The following is an 18,006-nucleotide window of genomic DNA, read 5'->3' on the forward strand; positions in this document are numbered from 1 at the left end:
CTACCCTCTGAACATGAACGTTCTCGTTTTAAAAATTTTTTATCCATGTTCTTAGAATTGTTCCAACCACTGTTGCAATGCGAGCAGCTGCAAACTGAAAAAAGGATCACAATGCGCCTCTGGTCTCTGCTGCAAGAACTGCAAGGTACAGGATTCTATTAATTGTCACTTATGATTAATCTATTCCAGATATCCTGTAGCTGATGTGCAATGTAGCAGGTTATGGCAACTTCTGGAAACCAGTTGTTTTATAGAGGACTATTTGTTTATCATCTCCCACGCTGTAGGTGGTCTTGATTGCTCTACCCCGTGATCTTCTCTCCCACCCTACCCCCACATATAAAGGGTGTTTCAAAAAGAGTGATGAAACTTTAAATGTTTATTTACAAAGAAACAGAAACCTCAGGAATGTGAACAAAACATTTCTTGAAAGCTTATGACATGGTATTATCTATCACTGATTGCTATTGCCTGGTGTTGGCTTTATGGTTAGGGTGGTAGGCTTGGGATCCTAGTGTCCTGAGTTCAAATCCCGCTCAGCTGTTGAATTAATACCAGGTGGGGTTAACTTGCCCTGTCATCCTTCCGAGGTCGGCAAAATCAGTGCCAGCATGCTGGTATACTGTGTCAGAGTGGCGAGCCGTCCAACATTGTGCCCAATAGCCAAGGAGACTGCTTAAGTAGCACCTTCGCTTTGCACAGAGTATGGTCCCAATGGATGGATGGATTTCTATTACAGTAAGTCACTGCTCGAGTTAGGGAGAGCCCAAGGTCTGAAATTAGCATTTACACAAAATCCTTGTAATTGATGTTCTCGATGTGTGCCCCTCCACGTTTCAGACAGGCATTGATCCTGACTCCAAAGTTCTGTCCAACTTTCCTGCAGGTTTCATGTGGCACTGCCTGGAGTTAGTCTGACACCTCCTCCTTCAGATCATCCAGTGTGGCAGGGCGGTTGGCATAGATAGAGCCCTTGGCAGCCCCCCGGAACCAGTTGTCCAGAGGACTCCATCCTGTCATTGAGCCAGTTGCACATATCAAGTCTCCTTCTCATGTCATCTTGACTCAGTTTATTCCTAATAGAGATGATGTATAGGAAAAGCTTCAGCTCCTTAGTGAGGATACGCCAGACTGATGTTGGTTTGATGCCTTGCTCCCTCCTGGGAGTACCGGCGGTGGGACTTCTTGGGACTGTCCACTGCAGAATCTCTCACGGCGTCGATGTTGGCTTGGCTCTTGGTTGTTGGCTCTTGGATGCTGGCCTGCCATTGTTGCCCTTGCTCTGGTTGTGCATTGTACCCTTGTGCTCAAAATATTTCACAATAGGTTGAATGGCTCAATTTGTGGGTCCATCACATGTTCTGAGGTCAGGATTCCTGGCAGAACCTCCGGCAGGTGTCTACATACGATTTACTCTCACACCACGGAGCCATCACTTTTCTCTTCTGCTTCACTGTCAATGGCATCGTTGAGCTATGGAGCTATAAATTCCAGGGAACAAATACCACGATAACAACACCAAACCCTGAAAAGGAAAAATGGTATAGGTCAAAGAACAAAGAAATGGCAGGAAGTCAAAGTTGTATCAATCTTTTTGAAACACCCTGTAAGTAGTAAATAAAGAGTGCCAAATGCATTTCGTTGTAATTTTAATGAACATACATGCAAAAAGTAAAATGCTCGTTACAGTGACAACTAGAACAGCACTCAGTAAAGCGGATACCTCTGCCAGGCTGAACAATTTTAAGTTTTGTTTACCACTGATAGGCCAGATCTGCATCTAGACATGAACTAAAACCTAATCGACTCATTCTTATCACTGAACCAACTCATACACAAAGTTTTGTCATAATCCATCAACAACCTTTTTGAAATATCGTGTTATGCATCGTTTTTGGCCCAATTTCTCAATGGTGAAGAATTACTGACAATTTTTTTTTAAGTTCTCAGATCCACATCAGGATTCGAATCTTCACCAATATCTAATCAATTCATCTTTGTCACATACTTAACCTGTCAACCAAATTTCGGCCAAATCTATTCATAACTTTTTTAGATATCTTGCTCACAGATAGATAGGCGTGAAAACATAACTTCTGTCCACCTTTGAGGGCAGAGGTAATAAAGTATTGTAATTTAAAATACTTCAATTATAAGAAGAATTATTCCATCAGAAAATGGTGTAATGCATTTTACCTGATGATAATGAATTATCTTATATATTATTTCTGAGTTTGTGGTTTCGTGTCGCGCTATCTTCGACTTTGTTCTGTGCTCGAGTAATGTGATATTCGGCTTACATTGTCTCAAAGACCATATGAGGTGCATGGTACAAAAAAAAGTAAATAAAATGGTTCTGAAACAGTGAAATCGTATTCCACTTTCTGCATTAAAGTAAAATTACTACTGATACTCTGCATCAGTTCCTTTCTCAAACACACCAACCCCAACATGTCGCGCAGAGCGCGGGTTATGCTAGTACTGTATTAACCTCGATTCTACCAGAAAGCCATTATGTATGCATTTAATCTAATCCTTTCTGGGTTTTGTAGTAACGAGTTAAAGCTGTATAATTCAGTATGAAAAATTCCTCTTTTGTGTCCAGTTTATTCCACAGGGCTTTCAATGCCGCCCTTCTACGGTAGAGTGTGATTTCCCAGAATACTGCGATGGCCTTTCCTCAACATGTCCAAGTCACACTTTTGCTCAGAATGGGCAGCCATGTGCCAATAACAGCGCGTACTGCTACGGCGGTGTTTGTCAAACACTCAATAAACAGTGTCAGGACATCTGGGGAGGAGGTAAGCATTACCTCCATCCCTCCCATTCCCAATGCCAATAATCTTCTGTTTTGATTAACATGATTGAAAAAAAAACTCTCAGCCGTAATCTATATTTTACTAAAACTCTCATCTTGTATGTATGTATGTATGTTCCCGAAATACAGCCAAAACGGTACACGATAGCGCAAACATTTTAGGGCCACCTTACTCAACATTTGCCTGCGGTGTGCAGTATCAAGTTTCGTTCAAATCGGACAATGAAAAAAATTATTAAAAAATCAATTCCCGATTCAGTCAAGTACTCTTCGGGAGAATTTCAGGAGAAACTTCGGGAGAAACAACCTCAGCGGTATAGTTCGCTGGAGCTATCTTTTTTTTTTTGAAATGATTTTTTTTCATCAACCGCTGTCACAACAGGAACCCAACGGGTTTACGGGTCATCTAGTCCAGTGAACCATAAAAATCAACTTCCACACAGAGCTTCAATGATTTTGCTCGACAAATGCTTTAATGTGCCTGTTATATTGAAAGATGAGGCTCAAAGTGGAGTAGATTGGGGATGATAGAAGAGAGGGAGGGCCAAATAAAATAAATAAATAAAGGGATTTAAAATAAATAAATAAATAAAGGGAAAATTTACTCACCCCCATACATACAATACCAGATCACAAGTGAAGACAAAGAGCAGAGCAGACCATCGATGGGTTTTTTTTGCTTAATGTCGGCACAATAAAAACACCCTTCAATTGACCCCTCGCACTGGCACGTGACCGGAAATGAATCGGCACCTGGGGAATAAAAGCAGACACGTGTTGAGGCTTGGAGTCTATTGGCCTGATTGGATAGACATTTGATGTTTGCCATGGATTTAACCTCGCAAATAATGTCCATATTACTATTATGGATCATTCTCTTTTGTACATTCATCCAACATAACATGCTCTACATTGGCAGCATTTTGGCATTAAGAGTTCTTGTAATTAACTCGAGATTATTACAACAAAACCTCGCTTCCTTCATTGTCACATTCAGATGATATTCCAGAAAATGCAAATGATATGAATGAGACAAACTTCCCTTCTCACTCCCATCCCTTTTCCCAAATTTAGAGGCAAAGGCTGCCAGTGATGCCTGCTTTGAGAAAGTAAACACAAAGGGGAATGAGTTTGGGAACTGTGGCCAACAAGGAAGATATTACACTGCATGTGCTAAACGGTAAGATATATCCAATAATTATGTGTAACAATGCATAGAGTAAGGATTGTGGTCCACAGGATGGCACAGACAAAGTGAACCTGCCTCAACGCTCAATGCTAGAAAAATCAACGCTGTCCTCAACATCATCATTAAAACCCTGAGCAAGGGGGAATTAAACTCATAAGTAATTTAAATTTACAATCAAAATGTGATTTTCTTCAATCTCATTAAACTGCACACAAGATTTCTGGTTTCAGAATTTAGCAGCTTCATCTTACATGTCTGAGTGACCTCCTTCCAAACTTGGGTAAACAGTTCTGGATTTGTCTTTTTTGCCATCGATTGCCGTCCAGTCTCGGCTTGTTTAGTTTCTTATTCTTATCTTGTGCTCGTCGCTGTGTTTTTGCATGCCTGTTTAGTTGTTTTGATCTTGTGCATCCATCTGCCTCAGCTGGTTAGGCCTTCCACGTGTTCAACATCCTGATTCAATCTGTGAACTTTCTGATTGAGATTTCTGCCACTGGCAAATACTCCCTTCTGGACTTGGTAATAACCAACTTTCCTGCTAATATCTCCTGTTCTTCCTCTGCTACAATTGGTTCTTCTGATCATGTGCTTGTGAGAGTTGACATCTTTCTGGCTATTGTCAGAGAGCTGTCTCAGTACTATTTTCAGAGACCTGACAAAAAGCTGCTGGGTATTAATGCTGCCAGGGAATTCTGCCACAAAAATCTGCTCTCCCTTATGCACAGATTTATCCCATTTTTTTGATGATGTCATCGGTCACGTGATTTGGCAGTCATATTGTTTGTTTGTTTTAGATCTCGAAAAGCGAAACTTTACACATATGACCGCCTATCCATGAGGAACAAAAGGTTCACAAATATGAACATTCGGGGACACGTGAAATATGTTACGAGTTTTTGGATTTGAACCCTGGTTTATGTCCCATGGGATGGGGGCTTGGAGTCACAGGGGTCAAAACAGAATTTTTTTTTTTGACTCAAAATGTGATATCATTCATGGGTCATTCATGGTGGAACTTTTTGCCATCTTTCAACTTTTCTTTTGCTGAGAAGTGTGGGGCTTTGTGATGGTGTGCCATCGACTTCACTGTAGTTATACTTCCTTTTGTGTGCTCCTTCCTTGACTGTGTGAAGGGTTTCCTGCTGTCATATAACTCGATAAAGCACAGTATGCATTTGTGTGTGTATTTGTATAATTGTCTGTCCCCCTTCATAAGGAGAATTTGAGAAGGGTTTCAAAGGTCAATCGTTTAACACAACTGTGTTCACTATGGACTATTTTTCAGGATTACAAAAAACATTTTCCATAAAAGTAATTACGTCTCCTCAATTGAAACTGTAGATGGTGACTTGCAACCGAGTATCAACGGCGGTGTACATAATTTCTTTTTTTAAATAACAATAAATACAAGGCACAGGGAGTTGAAATTTGCTGCACATGATGTGCAACATGCAGAGTACAACCGGTGTTAATTTACATCCGCAAGATGTCCAATAAATGAAGATATAAGCACACGTGATGATAGGCCGAGGCTTAAGAGTTTTGCATGCTCATGAGGCTGTACCTTCAAAATGAAACGTCCCAGACGACAAAGAAAATAAATGGGGTAACATTTGTATGCGTAGTGTTTTAAAATAAGGCTTTTTCTTGCTACGAAACATCATATTTTCCAGTCTCCTTGAATATTTCAAATAAAACAATGCCAACCAATCATTTTTGATGGCCTTTTATACGAGTATAGCAATAAATGTTGCCTTTGGACCCGCTACATGAAAGTTCAAGGTCCTGATGCTTCTAACTCGATCCTAGAGAAGTGGGCCTTTGAAAGTGGCAAGTAAATGTGACAAAAATGAACAAATTTTTTCTTCCACGTGAAGCCGATGAAGACTCGCATCGACAATAAAGCACAACATTCATCAGCCAGTTGAACGATTTATTAACAAGGTGTTTTGCCATGAGCAAGGTAATTCAAACGGAAAACAATGGCTAACCAGTATAAATCAAGGATATCTGAAAGACACACAATGACAGATTATAATCATTTCAAGAGAGTAATAATCAATGAATCAATTGATAACAGCAATATTATGACCTCCCATAATACTTTTACATGCTATTGTGCAACATCAAACAACTAACTTACATGATGTGGCCTGCCACGACCAGCACGTTATTCACACAGGACGGACAGAAAAGTCAGGATGACCAGAGTAGCTCTGTACTGTGGATATCAACCTGTATAAACCACACGACAGTTACAGCGATTATTATCTGTAATGCTCACGAAGGCTAAACTACTCATCACTGATGTACGCACAGTGATGCTTTATAACTGGGAGCAGTATTACTACTAACATTTGATGCCGATCCTCGAGGTAGCACAAGTTCATCAAAAACAGGGCTCTCAGGCATTCCTACAATTTGATGTATAATGTCACTTCATTCCATAAATAATACATTGTATATCGGGTATGACATTGTATGAAATGGACAGACCTCAGTGTCAGCTTGCACAAGTGGTTTACAGTCATAACAAACTATCATGTCGTTTATATTACTGATCCGCTGGGCATACAACATGGTGTCTTACACACAAGCTGATTGCATGATAACAGGTGATCTGGTTTAACACGTACATGTTTGCAATCGCTGAAGATAACCTGTATCTTGATAATTACCCCATATTATATATTATTTCCGAGTTTGTGGTTTCGTGTCGCGCTATCTTCGACTTTGTTCTGCGCTCGAGTAACGTGATATTCGGCTTACATTATCTCAAAGACCATATGAGGTGCATGGTACAAAAAAAAGTAAATAAAATGGTTCTGAAACAGTGAAATCGTATTCCACTTTCTGCATTAAAGTAAAATTACTACTGATACTCTGCATCAGTTCCTTTCTCAAACACACCCACCCCAACATGTCGCACAGAGTGCGGGTTATGCTAGTCCTAAGTGAAACTGGACAGGACATCTCATGACGTAGCATTGGTACACTTTGGCCTACATGTCCCCATGACAAAATTCCATTTCAACACAAGACTCGGACTACAACAAATATATCACTGAATAACGATCATCCATGCCTTCAACAACAGTATCTCTACTCGTTTGGTATTTACAAGAAGTTAAAACGAAACTCTTACCTTGAACAGGTGACAAGGATCTTAAATTCGACTCCAGACACAAAAGCTACTCCAAATGTTCTTGCAATAAGCACTGGATCATTCATGTATGTACGGTACTGATTGCAGTGATAGTAATACCCAATATCTTGGAATTATAATGTTGCTTTCTTCAGCTCACACATTCCTCAGTTCCTCATCTTTCTTCACCTCCCCCCCCCCCCACCTTTCCACCATCAGGAATGCAAAATGTGGGAAACTAATTTGCTCCAATACTCCAATATACCCACTTATCCTGAAGATTTCTGGAACAGCTAACTATGATGGCTGCAATTCAGTACATTTTGATTATGGCACAGATGTCCCAGACCCAGGCATGGTGCAGCCTGGCACAAAGGTTGGAGAAGATCTGGTGAGCGTAAAGCAAAGTTCTTCACCCCACCGTCACCACTGCCTGCACAGACTTGCCCCACCCTCACTATTGCCTGCACCCACCCTAACCTCATTACTACCTGCACTCATAACACTCTCACCACGTCATGCACTCAGCCCCATTCACCATTGCCTACACGAAGGGCTATATCCCACACTCACTTCAACCACAACCTCATTCACAAAAAACAGACCTTAATAAATGAAAGACTGCTTGATGTCACTGTTTTCTGGAATCTTTAAGAATATACGTCATCATTTTTCAGTACCTCATGCTTACCTTGCAGGTTTGCTTTGATTACAAGGCCCAGAGTTATTCCATTTTGAATTATGACTGCAATGCGACCGTTTCTTGCAATCACCATGGGGTACGTTTGATTTGATCTTTATACTTGGTTTACTGATGAAGAGCATTGTAATTACAATAAATATAACCAAGAGGAACTCTTTTCCAATGGATTAGAAACTTGTTTTATTACAGTGAATGAACTATGTTATAAAAGGAATTATTTGAGATTACTGAATAAGAACAGCGTTTTGTGTCTTAAACATGCCCTTCCCTCCCCCTATCCCCACTCCTGAAATAAAATCTTCCACCTTCTCAAACATTTCTTTCACATTATATTTAAATAACCGTTGTATAATCTGGGAGTGGTAATTTCACAGGAGAAGGATCTGGGGATGGTAATAGATATGGGAGGTAAGCAGGCATCACAGTGCCAGGCAGCTCAAGGTAAAGCAAATCTGGTTTTAGGCTGTATCAGGAGGGGGATCATTTATAAATCAAAAGAGGTTGTGTTAACATTGTATCGGAATTTAGTGAGGGCTACATCTAGAATATTGTGTGCAGTTTTGGTCACCACGACTCAGGAAGGACATAGATGCCACAGAGAGGGTTCAGTGCGGGGCTACGAGATTGATTCCGGGCCTAGCGAGACTCAGCTATGAGGAGCGGCTGAAGGAGACGGGGCTTTTATTCACTAGAAAGGAGGCGGTTACAAGATGATATAACAGAGATGTATAAGATAATGAAAGGTATGGATAAAATAAGTGCAGATGAATTATTCAGCAGAGTAGAGAGTGATAGGACCAGGGCCCATAGCCTGAGAGTAAATAAGAGGAGAGTTAAGATGGTCGTAAGGCAGGTGACACAGACTTTTACTCAGAGAGTAGTTAATGCATGGAATGGTCTCCCTGGAAAGGTAGTGGCAGCAGAAACAGTAGATAAGTTTAAATTGGAATTAGATAAGTACCTGGAAGTTCTGGAGATTGAGGGTTGGAGATCCTTGTGTGTAATATTGTGACGTCAGAATTCTGGCTGATGCAGAGGCTCTGAGCCAAATGGTCTTTGATCAACCCTCCTTCCCTGTCCCACTGTACCCCCTGTGAACGATACAAACATTCTCTGAATTTATACAGTGTTTTTAATGATCTACACCAAATTCATTTAAACATTTACAATCCCCAAAGAATATGTGGGATGAGGAGAAAAGAACGATAAAACTTAACTTTGTTAAGGTGCCAAATTATCAGATTCAAACCAGAACAAAGGGGCAGGCGGGGACTTGTGCAGGCACGAGCTGGTCATAGCTGCAGGACTATCGTTTTGTGCAGGTTGTCGTGGCACAGGACGAAGGTGTAGCTCGGGGTTGGAGATGAGAGGATGATAACGGTGTGAAGATGTCGTTCGCTGTCTCTTGAATGGTCCTTTGTGGAGAGAGAGAGAGAGAGAGAGAGAGAGAGAGAGCTAGAGAGAGAGCTAGAGAGAGAGAGCTAGAGAGAGAGAGCTAGAGAGAGAGAGCTAGAGAGAGAGAGCTAGAGAGAGATATAGAGAGATATAGAGAGATATAGAGAGAGATATAGAGAGATAGAGAGAGATAGAGAGAGATAGAGAGAGATATAGAGAGAGAGATATAGAGAGAGAGATATAGAGAGAGATAGAGAGAGAGAGAGAGAGAGAGAGAGAGAGAGAGAGAGAGAGAGAGAGAGATATAGAGAGATATAGAGAGATATAGAGAGATATAGAGAGATATAGAGAGATATAGAGAGATATAGAGAGATATAGAGAGATATAGAGAGATATAGAGAGATATAGAGAGATATAGAGAGAGATAGAGAGAGATAGAGAGATATAGAGAGATATAGAGAGATATAGAGAGATATAGAGAGATATAGAGAGATATAGAGAGATATAGAGAGATATAGAGAGATATAGAGAGATATAGAGAGATATAGAGAGATATAGAGAGATATAGAGAGATATAGAGAGATATAGAGAGAGAGAGAGAGAGAGAGAGAGAGAGAGAGAGAGAGAGAGAGAGAGAGAGAGAGAGAGATATAGAGAGATATAGAGAGATATAGAGAGATAGAGAGAGATAGAGAGAGATAGAGAGATAGAATGGATGTATGTGAACGCAGCAGTTTTTCTTCCCCCTTTGGACTACGCATGGCTGGTATCCATTGACCACTCCACAGGACAGGGGCATGGGTGGGGAAGGGGTGGTGCTCAGGCACAATGTCCACCCTGCCCCCGTCTGGGCCCCCTCCACAGCACACGAGGCAGCTGATCCCACGGTCCTTTGCAAACCCTCAGGAGAATTGCCATACTTGCTCATGTGCATTCAAAGCGTCCACTATGTTCATGTAAAGCCCATTTATAATGATATGCAGGTGCCTTTTTGTGGTCACAAGTCTTCCACCTGCCCTTGCTTGAATCGAGGGTTTTACGCAATACAACCTTACCCGATTCTGCTCTAAGATTACAATCACTGCCTTCCTCGGTGCACATATTACATAACACCTGTCTCAGAAAGATCCCTAATACAGAAGTCAATGTAACCGACTCGAGCACACAGACCAGACAAAATTGTTAACACATTCGAGCTATGGACACCCCCTCCTCCCCCACTTCCACATAACACGATATAACCAATCCAACAATTCTATTTCACTGCCCTGACAAAAAGTTATGGAAGTGTACTTTTTGCCTGATGACTTGCTTGATGCTTCTTAAGGTTTATTTATGTGTTTTTAAATGTAGAATACAGTACATTATGGTCATACCATTTTAATGGGGTTTTTTATGTTTAAGGCTCCAGTCACGGACTATGAGTCCTCATCGAGGCCACGCCTGAAATAAAAGAACTGTGGTACATAAATAGAAAAGTGAAGAAAGGGAATAGTCTTAGAGTTTTGAGGAAGTAGAAGATCTGCTTTTTGAAAAAAGGGAAAGACATGAGAAGGTAAAGAGTTCCAGAGTTTGGCAGTGAAGGGGAAGAAACAAACATCGTAATGACCCACCCTTGAGTTGCCGATGGCCACACAATAATCATGTGATGTCGTGGCTTGTTGGGGATTTTTTGGTCTCGCTAATGGTGGAGGTACACAAGCAGCAAGTTCTCGGGAGCAGAAACCGAAGTAACATCGATATAAAAGAGAAAGAGAGACAACTTTGCAGCAAAATTCAAGCAGGTCAAGTTTTGAGGTGTGTGTGTGTGTGTGTGTGTGTGTGTGTGTGTGTGTGTGTGTGTGTGTGTGTGTGTGTGTGTGTGTGTGTGTGTGTGTGTGTGTGTGTGTGTGTGTGTGTGTTTCTGTGTGTGTCATGTTTTTTGTGGAGCTCTACTGGAGTGCTCTGATGTGCAATGCGATACATCGAAATGATCCTCATTATTTCCTCAGTTGATCAGGCTAATTAACCACAAAGAAGCCGGAAGAATTCTCATGTTTTAAATGCACGCCATGTTGAGGTGTATAGAGCAGCTGAAACAGGTCCTTCCACGACATGGCATTTTAATTGTAAAACAAATAACAAAAATAATAATAACATGGCAACAAAGCATATATTAATTAATACCAATAATAGTATCAATAATCATAATAATAGTCGCATCATTTTGATTAATAACGAACATATAATCCCCGCCCTGGCCCAAGGTCATCTGGGCTTTGTGAAAAGGCAAGCAAATGATCAAGTAGTACAACAGGAGGGTATGCTACAAAGCTGTGTCGACCAATGAAAATTTGGCCCAATGGGCCAACGGGCCCAATAGTTTTAAAATTCCACAAGTGATTATTTTCCATTGGCAGATAGGGCCAAAAACGATACGTACAGAGCTCGATATCTCAAAAAGTTATAGACGGTTTATGACAAATGTTGGTGGATTTGTTTGGTAGGTGATGAGGAGAAGCCGATTCGATTTTGGTTCAGGTCTGGATTCATATCCGGCCTATCATTGGTATACAAAACGTGAACTGTTTTGTTTTTATTGCTAGATTATGTTAGATTTGGATCAAAAGAGATCAAAAGAAAAGAGTCACGTTGGATCAAAAGACAAGGGTCTTGGGAGGGACCGATACTACTACTGCCTGAGCCCCCCTTTTCATTGGCAGCAGAGACAAGCAGATCACCGGAGATTCTTTTCGGACTTCATCATATTTAATTGGAGGCTGTCTGAGGGAAATGAGAGGAAAGATACATAAAAGAGAGAATGAAGAGTGAAAATGAGTGAGTAAGAAAAATGTATGATGTTTGTTTGTAAGAAAGAGAGATTAAAGCTAGCCCGGTAATTATAGTTTGAGTGAGACAGAAAGTAAGACCAGCAATCCTGGCACGGAGAGTGTAAGATGGTTCTGGGCACCACTTTAACACTCCTAAGTCAGAATGGTAGTACGACCCTGAGCGGTTGCTGTCCACAACCTACGACCTAAAAAATCAGTCTAACCAGATGGGTGTTTTTTAGGAGACACCACCTCTTTACTGGATGGCCGTTGGCTCCCTAAAGGAGCTCATCCACCCTTTGGCAGGTATTGTTTTTAGTCCTGCAGGGTGTCACAGTCACCCTCTGCACTGGCAAGCCAGTGAGGGTAGTCGGTTTAGTCGCCGACTACCCGATGATGAGACAGGTAGCACTGGGTTACATGCTACCAGTGGCAGTTAAGAAACCTAACTGACCTGACTGACAAAAGATCATGGTTTTGTAAGATCATGACATGGCCCATTTGCTCTTTTCCAAACAGAAAGTTAACTGATCTATAATACAGTATATACAAATGACAAGACCCATGAAAGAGCTGAAAGTCGAGGGGTTAGACTGACAATGAAAGGTCAGGAATCACTGCGAGGGTCACCGACCCAGACTGCTAGATTTGATAATAACAAATGACCCTGGAATAGTTAACTCCATGGAATACAGAATCACAAATCAGGAACAGCTGAACAGCAATCATTACTGCATTGTTTTTTGCGTTGAGCAACAGTTCAACAAAGTTTAAATTGAATGAAGGAAATTACGAACTAATTTACTACAAGAGCTTCAATGGAAGGAGGACATGACCTCAGTGAACTTCAATGAAGCACGGACCTTTTTTTAGGAAGGCTTGTATACCCCGTGTTCCCTGCCCCATCCCTCTCCCTTCCACAGATCTCCAAATGTCTCTATTCCCCACTGTTTCGTACCTCCCTCTCCCACCCCTCTTGTCTCCTGCCTTGTTATATGTTCTGCATGTTAGCTCTTTTATGAGCCTTGACAATGTTTACAAAAAAAACCTTTTAAAAAAGGCTTTTTAGCAAAGTATGGAGGACTGTTTTCCAAAATATGTACCTAACAAAGGCAGAAGGGGGGGGGGGAACATACATTGCAAAGTAGGCGATGATTCAATCCCTCAGGAAAAGGAAGACATGGAAGAAGTTTAGAGAAATCGACAGTGAATTGGATTATGTGATGTACATAAGAGAACGTGATGAAACAAACCATGAAGTCTTCCTGTAATTAGTCTTCCAATTAAAAAAAATTATTCGGTGATGTTTGTGAAAATTTTCTAACTTGTTCCTAAAAAGTAAAACTATTTGGCAAGAGGTATTAACAGCCTCTCCTTTATTTTCCCACCTAATTTGTTCCACCAGCTCTGTAACAACAATAAAAATTGCCACTGTGATTCTGGATATGCCCCGCCGGATTGTGTGAATAGCGGCTGTGGCGGTTCAATCGACAGTGGTCCTGCATGTAAAGGTATGTGTGGGGCCGTCCTGTTGGATGTTGCTTTTGCTCCGAATGCCATCTCACCTACATAATTCATCAACCATTTTCTGTGTCAGTGTTAAGTTTTTATACTTTCTGATGGAGGTGTTAAGAGTAATAAAAAGTCTTTGAAATAAGATGATACACTGGGAGTCCAAAGTGGAGTGGAGGATGGTCTGACTTTTCGGGGGTTTTTTGTATTCATAGTCCAGGCTCGTAGAAAAGGCAGAAGTTGGTTTTTTGTATTCAAAGTCGAGGGTCGTTATCCTTGATTTAGGGAGTTTCACCAGAAGAGGGCTGATGGTGGATAGTGTGTGCCCTGCAGAAACCTAGAGGATGCAAGACGAGAAAGGAGGCGGTAGAAGACAGAAAGACCACCGACCTTTTTGTGATGGCAAAGTGACAGGCCCATAGACTGAGCTTCATCGTGGGAGATTCTAATAATCTAAAAGACGTTGGTTTACACAGCATCAATTTGAGCAAGATGTGAGGAAGGGGAGCCAGCCCAGAGGGGAGAGCAGTACTCCATCAAGCTGTGGATGAAAGCCTTGTAGGTGGATAGGAGTTCAGGTGTGCCAAGGAAGGACTTTGTATGACGGAGGATGCCCAGTCGGTGGCTGGCTTTGGAGGCCAATGCAAGTGAGATTCTACAAGACCGTGTAGCCTCTCACTTCCATTGCCCAAGAAAGATCATGGCTGATAGTGAAACATAGGAGTTTGAATGACTGAACTTCCTCGAAAATTATTAGTAAAGTAGATGGGCGAGGGGGGGGTGCCAGATGGTCCTTTTGGAGAGAGATAGTGAAAGTGATATTTGTCAGGAATCGAGTGCATGCTATCAATGGAATGCTGAAAAGAGTGGGAAACAGTCATGGAAAGTGATGCGTTCAGCTAACATTGCAAATATTAGTCCTTCATCAGAGCCAGGGTCCACCATTTAACACCCAGTGAGATACATGAGTGCATAGCTATTCTCCATAATCAGTTGTTGTAGCCACAGCATCACATAGTTGTGAAACCGATGGACCGGAAGTATCAGGCAACGTCAACCGGTCACTCTCAGAAATCATTTGTGGAAGAAACAAAGTTCTCCGGGAGCACCATTTTGCACCATTGCCTCCAGCAATCTCGAGAGGAGATTGAGGAGAGTTGAGGATTGTTTGTCTTCTTTCGGAGCTCCAGCACCATGAGTTTTTCATGGTCCATATACTCCTCATGAAGAAACAGTGCAACTGCTTAAAGGCAATCCCCCACAGTACTTATATGTGCCATAACCCATGGCAAGTAATACACTATGTGGTTTACCATTGTTACAGATCATTTCCTGCAAGATTACAAATTATTTTTCATTTCTCAAACTTTCTCCCAACCACACCAAATCCTGCTTTTCTCAACTGAGAGGGAGGATCGAAGGAGGAAGAACAGTATTTTCCCAAAAGTGGATAAAAAGCCAGGGGGAAGAAAACGCGAGAAGAGAGAGGGGGGGGATGACATGACCGGAGAAGAGGTGGAGGATGATGTGAATGTAGAAGGGAATGAAGGTGGATCAAAAATTCTGTTTTTGCTGATTTAATAAGAGTTCTTTTTGAGCCATTTTGCATTGTGTTTGAGAACTCCATTTTATTCATTTGTGTGCATCACTGGCTGAGGGTGCGGCTGTGCCGCTGACGCAATGCCTTCTGCATGTTAAGGCAGGAATTTGGAATTTGTTCATGGTGCCGGCGATAGCTCGCCCACTCTTCGCGAAGTACACAGTGCAGTCTTTGACGTCCACCAACTAATGTCAGCAGACAGGACACCCGTGAAACGTCCATCCGAGGGACAGCACACACATTGATGAATCACCCTGTCTGTGAAACACTGGGATGACAGTTTATGGCTGGGCCAGGATGCAAACCCAGGATAGACACCTTAGAGGCGAGTGGGCGTACCTCGAGGCCACCCTGTCAGCTCTGTTCGATGACTGATGTCAGTGGGAAAATATCTTTGCTGGCAAAAGTCTCAGGACTGTTAAATGTCCCCATTATTCTAAAATCGAGTTGTATCAGATTCATGTGATGATTCAAAATGTAAAAAATGTCCAAGCTGGAATGATCCATCAACAAATGTCAAAAATGTTGATGAGGTCATAAGGTAAGTTTTACAAATGCCAGTTTTGTTTGTTCATGTAATGTGAATGAAGTAACTTTGCATATCATGTTAAGAAATTTGCCATTCACCTTTATGGGCTTCCTATTTCTGCCTTTTTATGTTTTCAAATTGTGTTTTTACAGATGTTCCAAAAAAAACCCAGTTATTTCTACTGCTTCTCATGATTCCTGGTTTTGGGGGTTTCATTTGGTGGTGGAAGAAACGTTCTAAATGGTAAGAGTCTAACGGAGCATGAAGCTACGGCCTGTCGTAGTAATTCATTTTCATGCCAGAAAAATGATGTGAAAAGTTGCAATTAGAGGAATTGTATGTCGATGAAAAATGAAACCTGAATAAAAAATGTTTACTTTTTATTTTACAGCCCTCATAAATCATCACAACAGTGTAAAACTCAGGTAAACACATATGAATCAGCTTGGCCTACATGGTGGATTTTTATTTTCTTTTACTGGTCTGTCTGTGTACAGTAAGCTTAAATGATTGATTGTTTGCATGTGTTGCCATATATTGATTCCGTGAGCAGAGGATGGGTGGATGTCTGATCAATTCAAATGTAGTGCATCCTGTGGATAGATGTTGTGGGGTTAGGTGTCATACGTATTCAAGTGATTTTAACTTTAAATCACACGGACTTTAAATCATTTTTTTTGTCATTTATCCTCAATTTATTTTTCCTATTTTCAGCTGTTTCTTCACAACAATTGTCAATTTTATTTTTGTCGGCGGGGTGGGACATTAAAATGAGCTCCGTCCGACCGACCAATCATCCGTCCATGTACTTTTGTGAACGCGATATTCCTAAAACCGTTGAACATTTAGCTTTCGTATTGCAGATATCTATTCCTCTTACCATTATGTCAACCTGATTAGATCACGGCTGTGATTGGCTGAATTATGTTGCCATGACATCCATCTCAGCAACTTGGGTTTTGTACGTGATATTTTGAAAAACCTTTCAAGATTTAACTTTCATATTACACAGATATATTCCTCATACCACCCAAAAGGTGGAGGACATAGAGATCTAGAGGTGGCTGAGAGATCCTTGTTGAAACTTAATTTTTGTAACCTAAAAACACATTTTAAAATGCAGCAGGTACAAAAACCTCAAAAATTTGGAGAGTATGTTAGACAAGGAAGTGGGGAGTGTTTTGAGGGTGGATACAGTCAACTCATCAATTTGAATAGATATGTTCTGGAGATCAAATTAATTGGAGAAATTAATTGTTAGTTGGCAAGAATTACAGGGTGTCCAAGATGAGATTTAACCATTTATAAGCGTAAAATAATTCCATTGAAAATATCCGTGAATCAGCATTTATTCATTTATATTATTTAACTTATTTATCTTCTCACATGTCATGTGAAGCCAGAAAGGGCATTTTGTCACATTTCTTGAGAAATTAACTGAACTTTTTCATAAACACAACCCCCAAGTTATTCATTTGTGTGAGTATTGAAATCAGCTGTCTGTCTGTCCGTCCGTCCATCACGCCATCTTCTCATAAGCGGGTGGGCAGAAATTCACCAAACTGGTAGTAATGATCAACACATGCCAAGAAGGTCAATGTCATTTTGGCCTCACTTCCTAGGGTGAAGTCAAAAGGTCAAATATCGAAACATGCAATTACGGGCACATTTTAAAACATTTTTAAATGAAACTTTGTATATGCAATCAACATCGGGTGATGCATGAAATATGAAACGATTTTTTGGGGATTTGACCCTGGTTCATGTCCCAGGTTGGAGTTGTGGTCACAAAGGGTCAAAACAGGGGGAAAAAAAATAACTCCAAATTTGATATTGGGTCATTCCTGGTAGAATGTTTTGCCATCTTTCAAATTTGTTTTAGGTGGGCAGCATGGGGATTTGTGATGGTGCACCATTGACTTCACTCTGGTTATTGTTTTGAAGGCGACCTTGCCACATACACACAGCAAATCACTTTGGACCTCAAAATCATGGCTGTATCAATTTAGCTTAAGTAAAGATTGTACTCAACTCCAAATTCACCTTCCTCCTCTCCTCTCCTCCTCCCTACCCCTCACCCCCAATAGGATGGATAAACAGCTAGTAAATGCTTTGCATTAAAGACATTTAAAATATAAATAATTTTGTGTTATCTTGGTCACTCTATTTTTTGTTTGTTTGCCTCCCCTGATGCAGTAGTTAGAGTGTGTATCAAAGTATACAAAACAAGAGCGAGAATTGCTTCACAATACATGTCCCCTACCAGTCCCAATGAATGTTCGGGAGATCAAAATTTGTTTGCATT

General features: G+C 41.0%; 2 protein-coding genes across 19 annotated transcripts in view; one reads left to right on the forward strand and one right to left on the reverse strand.

The window, feature by feature from the left end:
- Nucleotides 1–18,006, forward strand: part of LOC147016116 (disintegrin and metalloproteinase domain-containing protein 9-like) — a 112,269-nt gene that overhangs the window by 80,741 nt on the left and 13,522 nt on the right. For all 4 annotated transcript variants that reach the window (XM_085848840.1, XM_085848841.1, XM_085848842.1 and 1 more), the window contains 8 exons: nt 56–145; nt 2,606–2,801; nt 3,893–3,998; nt 7,372–7,543; nt 7,851–7,931; nt 13,466–13,571; nt 15,854–15,944; nt 16,093–16,126. In XM_085848840.1, coding sequence (XP_085704966.1) covers nt 56–145; nt 2,606–2,801; nt 3,893–3,998; nt 7,372–7,543; nt 7,851–7,931; nt 13,466–13,571; nt 15,854–15,944; nt 16,093–16,126 — 876 coding nt within the window. The remainder of the gene's footprint in view (nt 1–55; nt 146–2,605; nt 2,802–3,892; nt 3,999–7,371; nt 7,544–7,850; nt 7,932–13,465; nt 13,572–15,853; nt 15,945–16,092; nt 16,127–18,006) is intronic.
- LOC147016117 (uncharacterized) overlaps nt 1–18,006 on the reverse strand; it is a 68,838-nt gene that overhangs the window by 24,831 nt on the left and 26,001 nt on the right. For 4 of the 15 annotated variants that reach the window (XR_015050009.1, XR_015050006.1, XR_015050008.1 and 1 more), the window contains 3 exons: nt 8,817–8,946; nt 6,151–6,242; nt 3,428–3,571 (listed from right to left, as the gene is read on the reverse strand). The exons of 1 other annotated variant lie outside the window; for it this stretch is intronic. Coding sequence is in view for 1 of the 14 variants with exons in the window: in XM_085848847.1 (XP_085704973.1) it covers nt 3,428–3,571; nt 8,817–8,946; nt 10,864–10,961 (372 nt within the window). In the remaining 13 variants the exon portion in view is untranslated. Of the gene's footprint in view, nt 1–3,427; nt 3,572–5,926; nt 6,018–6,150; nt 6,243–8,816; nt 8,947–9,104; nt 9,271–10,863; nt 10,962–18,006 lie in introns of those variants that run through there. 10 more of the 15 variants (XR_015050012.1, XR_015050014.1, XR_015050016.1 and 7 more) reach the window with 7 other exon arrangements.

The sequence above is a fragment of the Eptatretus burgeri genome, chromosome 12 (genome assembly GCF_056783735.1).
Source record: "Eptatretus burgeri isolate ZD-2024b chromosome 12, Ebu_testis_v1, whole genome shotgun sequence".
Taxonomy (NCBI): Eukaryota; Metazoa; Chordata; class Myxini; order Myxiniformes; family Myxinidae; genus Eptatretus; species Eptatretus burgeri.